Raw genomic sequence first — 13,874 nt, 5'->3', positions numbered from 1 at the left:
TGTGTATATGTGCCGTGTGTAATATCTGTCGTGTGTATATGTACCGTGTGTATATGTGCCCTGTGTATATGTGCCGTGTGTATATGTCCCGTGTGTATATGTACACTGTGTATATGTACCGTGTGTATATCTGTCGTGTGTATATCTGCCGTGTGTATATGCGCCCTGTGTATATGTACAGTATATATATGTGCCGTGTGTTATATGTGCCGTGTGTATATGTACCGTGTGTATATGTGCCGTGTGTATATGTGCCGTGTGTATATGCGCCCTGTGTATATGTACAGTATATATATGTGCCGTGTGTATATGTGCCGTGTGTATATGTGCCGTGTGTATATGTGCCGTGTGTATATGTGTCGTGTGTATATGTACCGTGTAGTATATGTGCCCTGTGTATATGTGCCGTGTGTATATGTCCCGTGTGTATATGTACACTGTGTTATATGTACCGTGTGTATATCTGTCGTGTGTATATCTGCCGTGTGTATATGCGCCCTGTGTATATGTACAGTATATATATGTGCCGTGTGTATATGTGCCGTGTGTATATGTGCCGTGTGTATATGTGCCGTGTGTATATGCGCCCTGTGTATATGTACAGATATATATATGTGCCGTGTGTATATGTGCCCTGTGTATATGTGCCGTGCTGTTATATGTGCCCTGTGTATATGTACCGTGTGTATATGTGCCCTGTGTATATGTACCGTGTGTTATATGTGCCCTGTGTATATGTACCGTGTGTATATGTGCCCTGTGTATATGTACAGTATATGGTCTTTGGCATATAGGCGTCTCTCTATTTATCTGCGCGCTGTGCTGTATCCCGCACTCACATGGACGTGCTCTGGGCTGTGGTCAGCAGTGGCGGGTGGTGAAGGGCGTGGTCAGCAGCGGTGGTGGGTGGAGCGAGGTACAGGTGTGAGCCGGGGGCGTTGCCAGGTGACCACACGGATTGAGGAGAAGGAGAAACTACCGAGCGGCCGGACCAGAGCGGGACCGGGGAAGATGACGGAGGAGTACGGTGAGTACAGGAGTGTGCACTGCCGGGAGTGCGCGCTCACCTGTGAGACTGATTATCCCCAATATATCTGTAACTTGTGTAAAATCTGCCTTCTCCTACATACACTGCCACCTGCGGCGATATCTGCAGGACAGGAAGATATCACTGATATATACAGGAGGAGGGGAGATATCACTGATATATACAGGAGGAGGGGACGGAGGGAAGATATCTCTGATATATACAGGAGGAGGGGGGGGATGGAGGGAAGATATCACTGATATATACAGGAGAGGACGGAGGGAAGATATCACTGATATATACAGGAGGAGGGGACGGAGGGAAGATATCTCTGATATATACAGGAGGAGGAGGGGACGGAGGGAAGATATCTCTGATATATACAGGAGGAGGGGGGGATGGAGGGAAGATATCACTGATATATACAGGAGGAGGGGGGACGGAGGGAAGATATCACTGATATATACAAGAGGAGGGGACTGGAGGGGAGATATCACTGATATATACAAGAGGAGGGGACGGAGGGAAGATATCACTGATATACAGGAGGAGGGGACGGGAGGGAAGATATCACTGATATATACAGGAGGAGGGGGGGACGGAGGGAAGATATCACTGATATATACAGGAGGAGGGGGGGGACGGAGGGAAGATATCACTGATATATACAGGGAGGAGGGGGGGACGGAGGGAAGATAATCACTGATATATACAGGAGGAGGGGGGGGACGGAGGGACGATATCACTGATATATACAGGAGGAGGGGGGGACGGAGGGAAGATATCACTGATATATACAGGAGGAGGGGGGACGGAGGGAAGATATCACTGATATATACAGGAGGAGGGGGGGACGGAGGGAAGATATCACTGATATATACAGGAGGAGGGGGGACGGAGGGAAGATATCACTGATATATACAGGAGGAGGGGGGGACGGAGGGAAGATATCACTGATATATACAGGAGGAGGGGGGGGACGGAGGGGAGATATCACTGATATATACAGGAGAGGATGGAGGGAAGATATCACTGATATATACAGGAGGAGGGGGGGACAGAGGGGAGATATCACTGATATATACAGGAGAGGACGGAGGGAAGATATCACTGATATATACAGGAGGGGGGGGGGGGGAAGGAGGGAAGAGATCACTGATATATACAGGAGGAGGGGGGGACAGAGGGAAGATATCACTGATATATACAGGAGGAGGGGGGGGAAGGAGGGAAGAGATCACTGATATATACAGGAGGAGGGGGGAGACAGAGGGAAGATATCACTGATATATACAGGAGGAGGGGGGAAGGAGGGAAGATATCACTGAATATACAGGAGGAGGGGGGGGACGGAGGGAAGATATCACTGATATATACAGGAGGACGGGGGAACGGAGGGAAGATATCACTGATATATACAGGAGGACGGGGGGGACGGAGGGAAGGTATCACTGATATATACAGGAGATGAGGGGGGGGACGGAGGGAAGGTATCACTGATATATACAGGAGGAGGGGGGGGACGGAGGGAAGATATCACTGATATATACAGGAGGAGGGGGGAGACGGAAGGAAGATATCACTGATATATACAGGAGGAGGAGGGGACGGAGGGAAGATATCACTGATTATATACAGGAGGAGGGGGGGACGGAGGGAAGATATCACTGATATATACAGGAGGAGGGGGGGACGGAGGGAAGATATCACTGATATATACAGGAGGAGGGGGGGGGACGGAGGGAAGATATCACTGATATATACAGGAGGAGGGGGGGACGGAGGGAAGATATCACTGATATATACAGGAGGAGGGGGGGGACGGAGGGGAGATATCACTGATATATACAGGAGAGGATGGAGGGAAGATATCACTGATATATACAGGAGGAAGGGGGGGACAGAGGGGAGATATCACTGATATATACAGGAGAGGACGGAGGGAAGATATCACTGATATATACAGGAGCGAGGGGGGGACGGGAGGGAAGATATCACTGATATATACAGGAGGAGGGGGGGACAGACGGGAGATATCACTGATATATACAGGAGAGGACGGAGGGAAGATATCACTGATATATACAGGAGGAGGGGGGGACGGAGGGAAGATATCACTGATATATACAGGAGGAGGGGGGGGACAGACGGGAGATATCACTGATATATACAGGAGAGAGGACGGAGGGAAGATATCACTGATATATACAGCAGGAGGGGGGGGGAAGGGAGGGAAGAGATCACTGATATATACAGGAGGAGGGGGGGGACAGAGGGAAGATATCACTGATATATACAGGAGGAGGGGGGGGAAGGAAGGGAAGAGATCACTGATATATACAGGAGGAGGGGGGGACAGAGGGAAGATATCACTGATATATACAGGAGGAGGGGGGGAAGGAGGGAAGATATCACTGATATATACAGGAGGAGGGGGGGGACGGAGGGAAGATATCACTGATATATACAGGAGGACGGGGGACGGAGGGAAGATATCACTGATATATACAGGAGGAGGGGGGGACGGAGGGAAGGTATCACTGATATATACAGGAGGAGGGGGGGGACGGAGGGAAGGTATCACTGATATATACAGGAGGAGGGGGGGGACGGAGGGAAGATATCACTGATATATACAGGAGGAGGGGGGGACGGAGGGGAAGATATCACTGATATATACAGGAGGAGGGGGACGGAGGGAAGATATCACTGATATATACAGGAGGAGGGGGGGACGGAGGGAAGATATCTCTGATATATACAGGAGGAGGAGGGGACGGAGGGAAGATTCACTGATATATACAGGAGGAGGGGGGGACGGAGGGAAGATATCACTGATATATACAGGAGGAGGGGGGGGGAAGGAGGGAAGATATCACTGATATATACAGGAGGGTGAGGGGACAGAGGGGAGATATCACTGATATATACAGGAGGAGGGGGGGGACGGAGGGAAGATATCACTGATATAGCAAGAGGAGGGGGGGACGCAGGGAAGATATCACTGATATACAAGAGGAGGGGGGGACGGAGGGAAGATATCACTGATATACAAGAGGAGGGGGGGACGGAGGGAAGATATCACTGATATATACAGGAGGAGGGGGGGTACGGAGGGAAGATATCACTGATATATACAGAGGAGGGGGGGGGACGGAGGGAAGATATCACTGATATATACAGGAGGAGGGGGGTGGAGGGAAGATATCACTGATATATACAGGAGGAGGAGGGGACGGAGGGAAGATATCACTGATATATACAGGGTAGGAGGAGGAGGGGACGGAGGGAAGGTATCACTGATATATACAGGAGAGGACGGAGGGAAGATATCACTGATATATACAGGAGGGGGGGGGGGAAGGAGGGAAGAGATCACTGATATATACAGGAGGAGGGGGGGACAGAGGGAAGATATCACTGATATATACAGGAGGAGGGGGGGGAAGGAGGGAAGAGATCACTGATATATACAGGAGGAGGGGGGGGACAGAGGGAAGATATCACTGATATATACAGGAGGAGGGGGGAAGGAGGGAAGATATCACTGATATATACAGGAGGAGGAGGGGACGGAGGGAAGATATCACTGATATATACAGGAGGAGGGGGGGACGGAGGGAAGATATCACTGATATATACGGGAGGAGGAGGGGACGGAGGGAAGATATCACTGATATACAGGAGGAGGAGGGGACGGAAGGAAGATATCACTGATATATACAGGAGGAGGGGGGGGACGGAAGGAAGATATCACTGATATATACAGGAGGAGGGGGGGACGGAGGGAAGATATCACTGATATATACAGGAGGAGGAGGGGACGGAGGGAAGATATCACTGATATATACAGGAGGAGGGGGGGACGGAGGGAAGATATCACTGATATATACAGGAGGAGGAGGGGACGGAGGGAAGATATCACTGATATACAGGAGGAGGAGGGGACGGAAGGAAGATATCACTGATATATACAGGAGGAGGGGGGGACGGAAGGAAGATATCACTGATATATACAGGAGGAGGGGGGGACGGAAGGAAGATATCACTGATATATACAGGAGGAGGGGGGGACGGAAGGAAGATATCACTGATATATACAGGAGGAGGGGGGGACGGAAGGAAGATATCACTGATATACAGGAGGAGGGGGGGACGGAGGGAAGATATCACTGATATCTACAGGAGGAGGGGGGGACGGAAGGAAGATATCACTGATATACAGGAGGAGGGGGGAACGGAGGGAAGATATCACTGATATACAGGAGGAGGAGGGGGGGCGGAGGGAAGATATCACTGATATACAGGAGGAGGAGGGGACGGAGGGAAGATATCACTGATATACAGGAGGAGGAGGAGGGGACGGAGGGAAGATATCACTGATATACAAGAGGAGGGGGGGACGGAGGGAAGATATCACTGATATACAGGAGGAGGGGGTGGAGGGAAGATATCACTGATATATACAGGAGGAGGAGGGGACGGAAGGAAGATATCACTGATATATACAGGAGGAGGGGGGGACGGAAGGAAGATATCACTGATATACAGGAGGAGGGGGGGACGGAGGGAAGATATCACTGATATCTACAGGAGGAGGAGGGGACGGAGGGAAGATATCACTGATATACAGGAGGAGGAGGGGGGGGGCGGAGGGAAGATATCACTGATATACAGGAGGAGGAGGAGGGGGGGCGGAGGGAAGATATCACTGATATACAGGAGGAGGAGGGGACGGAGGGAAGATATCACTGATATACAGGAGGAGGAGGAGGAGGGGACGGAGGGAAGATATCACTGATATACAAGAGGAGGGGGGGACGGAGGGAAGATATCACTGATATACAGGAGGAGGGGGTGGAGGGAAGATATCACTGATATATACAGGAGGAGGAGGGGACGGAGGGAAGATATCACTGATATACAGGAGGAGGAGGGGACGGAGGGAAGATATCACTGATATATACAGGAGGAGGGGGGGACGGAGGGAAGATATCACTGATATACAGGAGGAGGGGGGGACGGAGGGAAGATATCACTGATATATACAGGAGGAGGAGGGGACGGAGGGAAGATATCACTGATATACAGGAGGAGGGGGTGGAGGGAAGATATCACTGATATACAGGAGAGGGAGGGACTGAGGGAAGATATCACTGATATATTGCAGGAGGGGGGACGGAGGGGAGATATCACTGATATACAGGAGGAGGTGGGGAAGGAGTGGGAGATATCACTGGTATACAGGAGGATGGGGGGGACGGAGGGGAGATATCACTGATATACAGGAGGAGGGGGGGACGGAGGGGAGATATCACTGATATACAGGAGGAGGGGGGACGGAGGGGAGATATCAGTGATATACAGGAGGAGGGGGGGACGGAGGGGAGATATCAGTGATATACAGGAGGAGGGGGGACGGAGGGGAGATATCACTTATATACAGGAGGAGGGGGGAAGGAGGGGAGATATCACTGATATTCAGGAGGAGGGTGGGACGGAGGGGAGATATCAGTGATATACAGGAGGAGGGAGGACGGACGGGAGATATCACTTATCTCCCCTCCTTCCCCCCCTCCTCCTGTATATAAGTGATATATCCCCTCCTTTCCCCCCTCCTCCTGTATATATCACTGATATTCAGGAGAAGGGGGGGACGGAGGGGAGATATCACTGATATACAGGAGGAGGGGGGGACGGAGGGGAGATATCACTGATATACAGGAGGAGGGGGGGGACGGAGGGGAGATATCACTGATATATACAGGAGGAGGGGGGGGCGAAGGGGAGATGGCGCTGATATACAGGAGGAGGGGGGGGGGGGGACGGAGGGTAGATGGCGCTGATATACAGGAGGAGGTATTATTCCGTATGCACCACCGGCTTGTATATTCCAGTAATGGCGGTTTCTTGCGTGCTGTGATGCCAGGTCCTGTAATACCCGCTCTGTGCCGGGCCTGGTTACCTGTTCTCTTGTGCCAGCCGTGTGAACATTTCTAGGTCAGCTGTCCATGATGTATATCCCATATTCTCATGGTTGTGTTTGCCGATGGTGTTGCCGGTATAACTCTGATAAATACATCTCCTGTTTGGCATTTGTGCCCTGGCATGTGTGTACCTGGTACCGGAGAAGCTTAGAAAATTGTGTGAAGAACCAATGAGTTCTGATAATGAGAAAAAACTATATATATATATATATATATATATATATATATATATATATATATATATATATATATATATATATATATATATATATATATATTTTTATTATTTATTTATTAGATTGTACAATTTATGAGGATGTTTTATTTAAACAAAAAGTGTCCGGTATGTCCCCCCTAAAAATGTCACTGTCTCAATAACGTGTCATGTGGCCTTGAGCATCAATTCCAACTGACAACGACGCCTCCTGCTGGTCACCAGTGGAGTTCTTGTCTGCTGAGGCTGGCATCCCACTCTTCTTGAAGGGCGACCCTCAGGTCATTGAGGTTCTGGGGTACAGAGTTATGGCCTCTACAACGCAACTCATCTGATCCCATAGGTTTTCTATGGGATTCAGGTCTGGAGAAAGAGCAGCCGCTCTATTTGTGGTTTCCCAGTCTCCAGCAGCCGCTCCCTAATGATGTGACTTCGATGAGCTGGAGCATTGTTCTCCATTGAGATGAAATGAGGCCAGTGTTGCTCATGCAGAGGCACAATGACTGGATTAATGATGTCATTCCAGTAGTCGGGGCTGTGTACTGAGTAGACACACCGGCCCACACTAACACCACCACCACCAATGGCTCGTCTGGTGACAGCAGTGGCTGATGCATAGCGCTCTGCATGACACCTCAAACATCATTGGTGGCCATCATTTCTGCTCAGCATGATCAACTTTTATCAGTGACCAGCACTGAAGCCACTGGTCCATCGTCCAGCGTATGTGACACATGTGCCTGGTGGTGTGGTCAGGTACCTTGCAAGTTGTCTAGCACACAGACTACACTGATGTAAATGGTTTCAAATGGTCTGACGTGACACTTGGGGGCCTCTCACCTCCCTTACATGTGCCTGGAGTTGTGTGGCATTCATTATCTAGTTCTGAAGGGCATTGTTCACAACAAAGTGGTCATCAGTGTGGGATGTGGCCACAGGATGTCTACTTCTCTGCCTTTCTGTGACTCTTCCAGTCTCTCTGTGTCTCTGTACAACCTGCTGGTGACACTTGAAGCTCAGTGGCCACTTCCATCTGAGAACATCCTGCTTGAAGCCTCGCATTGGCACGGTGCTGCTGATCAATTGTTAGGTGTCGTCTTGGTCTCATGATGTCAAAATGTGGACAGTAGTATGAGGAGGACTGTTTAATACCAATTGTAATTGAACCCCAAAATGTATTGGGCGATTCATGGATCAAACACCTGTTGTAAATAACAATGCAAAGTAAATGAACAAAAGAGAAATGACTGCCCTTTATCTTCAAAACAGCCTCAATTCTTTTGTTGCTCGCATGCATTTTTTGAAGGAACTTGGTAGACGTTTGTTCCAAACATCTTGAAGACCTGACCTCAGATCTTCTGTGCATGAAGCTTGTGCAGAGCCTTCTGTCTTTTCCTGTGATTCCAGACATGGAATTATGTGAGATCCATCATGTAACGCCATCAGTGAGGCATCCGATTGAGTCCTCAATTATTCTGTAGCCGGACGTGACCCCAAACATCCAGCCAATGTCATTACAAACGATCTTCAGAATAAAGGTGGAGGAGTCCCGGAAGTGAGGATCCAGCCTCGCAGAGCCCTGATCTCACATCATCCAGTCTGTGTGGGATAAAGAGACAGAAGATCTGGGGTCAGTGCTCCAAGATGTTTGGAACAACCTCGTGCCAAGATCCTTCATAATCTTTGTACAAGTGACAGAGAAGAAGCATCTAGCAAGGTGGCACTGTCTATGAGCGCTGTGATGGGAGAGCACTCTATGGCTAGCCCTGCATTATTGGGGCACTCTGTGGCTTGCACTGTGTTTTTTGGTGGGGTGGGGGGGTGGAAGGGGTGATCTTTAAGTTTGCTGTATATGAAGACGCTCTGTTACTAGAAGTATGGAATGATCCAGAGCCGACATCCGCTGTACGTGATTCCTGTGGCTTCCTCTCACCTGTACCTTTACCTCTTGGTGGCCGTCTATGATCATGTAACGGGGCGATAGTCGTGTGCGAGGTGCTGTTCTCTTGTAACCTGGCACACTACATGAAAGATGGGGTCCTGGTTGGGTGTGTGTATTTTTATTATTGGGGCAATACTCCTTTGCCGACCAATTGATGCCGATGTCTTTGGCTGGCCAGAGAGCCCATTGAAGAAGAGAGACCACCAGCTCTTTAAAAAAAACACAAGGTAGGCACACATCTTGTTGTAGGTTTCATCAATACAAAGCCACTTTAGACACGCTCTTCAGACTCGTGTTGATTAGTCCTGTCCCTAGTGTTCTGGTTCTTCTCACCACCATCCAGCCTGGCACCATAAAAGTTCATGAAAGTAATTGTCTTCCTGCGGTTCCATGTCTGATTCCAAGCTTAGTGATGTGCCGCCCCGGTGTTAGTCGGGCTGCTCAGATCTGGGATTGTCATGGCTCGCGGTGTCCGGACCCGGCTTGGCGGACACTCTGATCCGTAAAAAGGGATATTTACAGGGGTAAAGTTTGTGATGCCACCTACGGGTTGCGGTAATGGGAGTACCGCCGCTGCTGGAGGGAGGACCGGGACAGATGGTGTGAAGCAGCAAGGTGACAGTCCCTCCACAAGTAGGGAAGGCTCCATGCTCAGGGGTTTGGGTAGATTTGGGAGGACAAGGTGCAGGGATTAGGGTACTCACTGCGAGTAGTCGTGGTGTTGGATGAGGTGGAGAATGGAGACACACACACTGTAGGTAAACCAAAGTCTCTGAGTACAGCTGCCAGGAGCTCGTCCAAGTACCCGGCCCCACCGGTGTCACTTAGTGATTCGGAGCCTGCCTCCGTGCACAATTTGTTGTCCGTTGATGGTCCCCGTGGCTTGAAGCTGTTGGGGGCCCTGCTCACTATGTGTAGTGTAGCCGTGCTCTTAATGGCACTTGGGACCTCAGTGGGTTGCTTTGTCTGGAAAAACCCTGTCCCCCTCGTTGTGCTGATGCCCTCAATCTCTGAGCGTTTAGTGAAGACCTTGAAGATCCTCTTCCTTTCAGGTGAATTGTCAGGATGTTGAATCGGCTCCTGACCTAGGGTCCTGTACCCCATCGTGCTCGGTACCAGTCAGTTTTGTTGGGCCCTTCTGGTGCCGTCAGTCCCTCCAAGACTATGTCCGTCACACCCCTGTCCAACGACCCTGCAACCGGTCCCCGATTCCTCTGGACCCGGATCACTGCTTGCGACCCAATCAGTCTTCCTTAGCTCCCCAGGAGCTCTCTCCCAGCTCCTCACTCTGTAGCTCACTTCTCCACTTTCTCTTTCAGTCTTTCCCCTCCAGTCTGCTCAGTCCCCAAGTGGCTGGCCCATTTTCCAGCTAGTGTGTCTGCAGTGGCGTAGCTACTGCTTTTGCCGCCCGGGGCGGTCGTCAAATTTGACGCCCCCCCCCAACCCCGTTGGCTGTTGATAATCCAGAAATTTTCAAAAATTTGGAAAACCATCAAAATATTTATTTTTCATGGAACTACAATCAAAGATCTAATTGTAGACTGCTGCTATTAGTCCTAGACTTTCACCTTTTTACACACATGTAGGCAGGCCTATTATACACACACACAGCTCTGCTGCATACATACAGACACACACAGCTCTGCTGCATACATACAGACACACACACAGCTCTGCTGCATACATACAGACACACACACAGCTCTGCTGCATACATACAGACACACACACAGCTCTGCTGCATACATACAGACACACACACAGCTCTGCTGCATACATACAGACACACACACAGCTCTGCTGCATACAGACAGACACACACAGCTCTGCTGCATACAGACACACAACTCTGCAGCATACATACAGACACACACACAGCTCTGCTGCATACAGACACACAACTCTGCAGCATACATACAGACACACACAACTCTACTGCATACATACACACACAACTCTGCAGCTGCTGCATACATACGGACAAACACAAGTCTGTAGCTGCTGCATACATGAATACATACAGACACACACAACTCTGCTGCATACATACAGACAAACACAACTCTGCTGCATACATACAGACACACAGAACTATGCTGCATACATACAGACACACACAACTCTGCTGCATACATACAGACACACATAGCTCTGCTGCATACATATAGACACACACAGCTCTACTGCATTTATACAGACACACACAGCTCTACTTCATACATACAGACAACTCTGCAGCATACATACAGACACACAACTCTGCTGCATACAGACACACAACTGCATACAGACAGACACACAACTCTGCAGCATACATACAGACACACACAGCTCTTCTGCATTTATACAGACACACAGCTCTACTGCATAGACACACAACTCTGCAGCATACATACAGACACACACAACTCTGCAGCTGCTGCATACATATATATACATACATACAGGCACACACAACTCTGCAGCTGCTGCATACATGCATACATACATACAACTCTGCAGCTGCTGCATACATGCATACATACAACTCTGTAGCTGCTGCATACATGCATACATACAACTTTGTAGCTGCTGCATACATGTATACAGACACAACTCTGCTACATACAGAAAGACACACAGCTCTACTGCATACATACATACATACACACACACACAACTCTGCTGCACATATAGACACACACGCGGCTTTTGGGGGCCCACACACGCGGCTGCTGCAGAGCTGAGGCTGCACCAAGCACAGGGCAGATTTAGCAGAGCTGAGCCTGCACCAGACACAGGGCAGATGTAGCAGAGCTGAGCCTGCACAGAGCACAGGGCAGATGTAGCAGAGCTGAGCCTGCACCGAGCACAGGGCAGATGTAGCAGAGCTGAGCCTGCACCGAGCACAGGGCAGATGTAGCAGAGCTGAGCCTACACCAAGCACAGGGCAGATGTAGCAGAGCTGAGCCTACACCAAGCACAGGGCAGATGTAGCAGAGCTGAGCCTGCACCGACACACGCGGCTCCTGGGGGCCCGCACACGCAGTTCCTGAGGTGGGGAAAGCCCATGCAGCTCACTGGGGTCCATAAACCGGGTGGCTGGGAGGGAGTATACAGGTCGAGGGGGGTAGCACTTACCGCTCAGACAAGGATGAGAGGGGGCCCACACAGCGCCGGAGGCCAGCGCTGTGCTGGGAGTTGCTGGCTGGCACTCCTTCATCTCTGTGGGACAGAGCAGGATGCCAGGCGGTAGCTCCGCCCACAGATCAAGCTCAATCCAGCAGGGCATTGTGGTCTGCATGCTTTAAAGAGACAGCAGCCACAGTTTCCTGCTGAGGACTCTGGTCCCCGCAACTCGGCCCGGGGGCAGCAGAACTGAAGGCGAGTGGCCAAAATTCCGCCCCCCCCCGACACGTGCCACCCGGGGCGGACCGCCCCCTCCGCTCCCCCTTTGCTACGCCACTGTGTGTCTGGCAGTGACTGATGTGAGGTGATTGGGTTTTGTGGTGCAGATGGGAGTGACACAGGTTTCCTGGGTACCTGGAACCATGGGGGGTAGGTCCTGCACCCTGGGTAAGGATGCAGTTCCCTGTAGCACCCTGATGTATTCAGGGGTGGTACAGTGACGTCTAGGGAACTCGCGCCCAGGGCACTCCTTCGTCCCAAGCTCTAGTCTATGTCAGTTGGCTACCTTGAGCAGCTGTAAGTTACTTGAGGCCTTTCTGCTAGGTATCCTGTCTCCAGACCCTTCTTTTTAGGTCACTCCATACTATGGTCAGTCCTTGGACCTGACACTGTCCTTCATTCTGGGTTTTTAGTATTCTCCTTGTGTCTCAGATTGTTCCTATCTTTGTCTTGGTCTCCTTTTCACCACAGGTTACCCACTCCTGTGGCCTGAACCATCATTCAGACCATAGGTCTGCTTCTGTCTCTCACTTGGCCCTGTCTTATGTTCCGTAAGGAACCCATCTCATTCCCTACATGCTAACCCCTCCCACTGTGTGCTAGTCCCAACTGTTAACTACTTCTTGCCCTACAGTCTGACAACCACATATCATTGCTGCACATTAGTCATTACATTACAATTCACATTTTTTCCACAATGACACAAGACGTTATTCACATCACATTACAACATTGGTGTCTTCAGGGGGAACACAACTAGAAATCCACCTCCTTGCATTCCTCCCCTCTTTAATGATGGTCGTCCTCGAACATCTAAGGACCTAGAAGACATCAGTGTAACACCACAGATGACGTCATGTTTATTAACATTTCCTTCTCTTCTCCACAGAACATGTAATGATCACTTTTAACAGTAAACCAATCCAGAACTGAATTGACCCAAATACCATTAGCCGGTTCTCATCAGGAGCTTGTATTACACCACCCATCCCTGCAAAGGCACAGTCCTAAGTTCTCCCATCAAATCCTTAAAGTAAACTTCCATTGAATGGAGGCACAGTCCCTTATGGTTCCTCGCTTCCCCCTGTTTGTCCTATGGACCAAGGCACCGTCCATTTTGGGCAAAGTCCATTCTGGATTGGGCAAAGTCCATGGTAAAGGCCGTGGTCCCCACTTGCGGCTTCAAAGTCCCTCAATCCAACAGGGGGATAAACAAACCTTCAGCCTTCTACAACTAACAGGGGAGTCCCGGATATAATTGGATCTTGTGGTCTTTCAGTGGCTTCAAACTGTCCAGTTGGTGCAACACACAGAAAT

General features: G+C 50.1%; 1 protein-coding gene across 1 annotated transcript in view; it reads left to right on the top strand.

Moving 5' to 3' along the window:
- The first annotated feature begins 946 nt into the window (after positions 1-946).
- Positions 947-13,874, top strand: part of SLC44A4 (solute carrier family 44 member 4) — a 56,148-nt gene continuing 43,220 nt past the window's right edge. Inside the window, exon 1 of the mRNA XM_075322458.1 lies at positions 947-1,027. Coding sequence (XP_075178573.1) covers positions 1,012-1,027 — 16 coding nt within the window. The 5' untranslated portion in view covers positions 947-1,011. The remainder of the gene's footprint in view (positions 1,028-13,874) is intronic.

This window comes from Anomaloglossus baeobatrachus, chromosome 9 (genome assembly GCF_048569485.1).
Source record: "Anomaloglossus baeobatrachus isolate aAnoBae1 chromosome 9, aAnoBae1.hap1, whole genome shotgun sequence".
In the NCBI taxonomy this organism is placed as follows: Eukaryota; Metazoa; Chordata; class Amphibia; order Anura; family Aromobatidae; genus Anomaloglossus; species Anomaloglossus baeobatrachus.
Note: the sequence above shows the minus strand (reverse complement) of the source record. Positions and strands in the feature narration are given on the sequence as shown.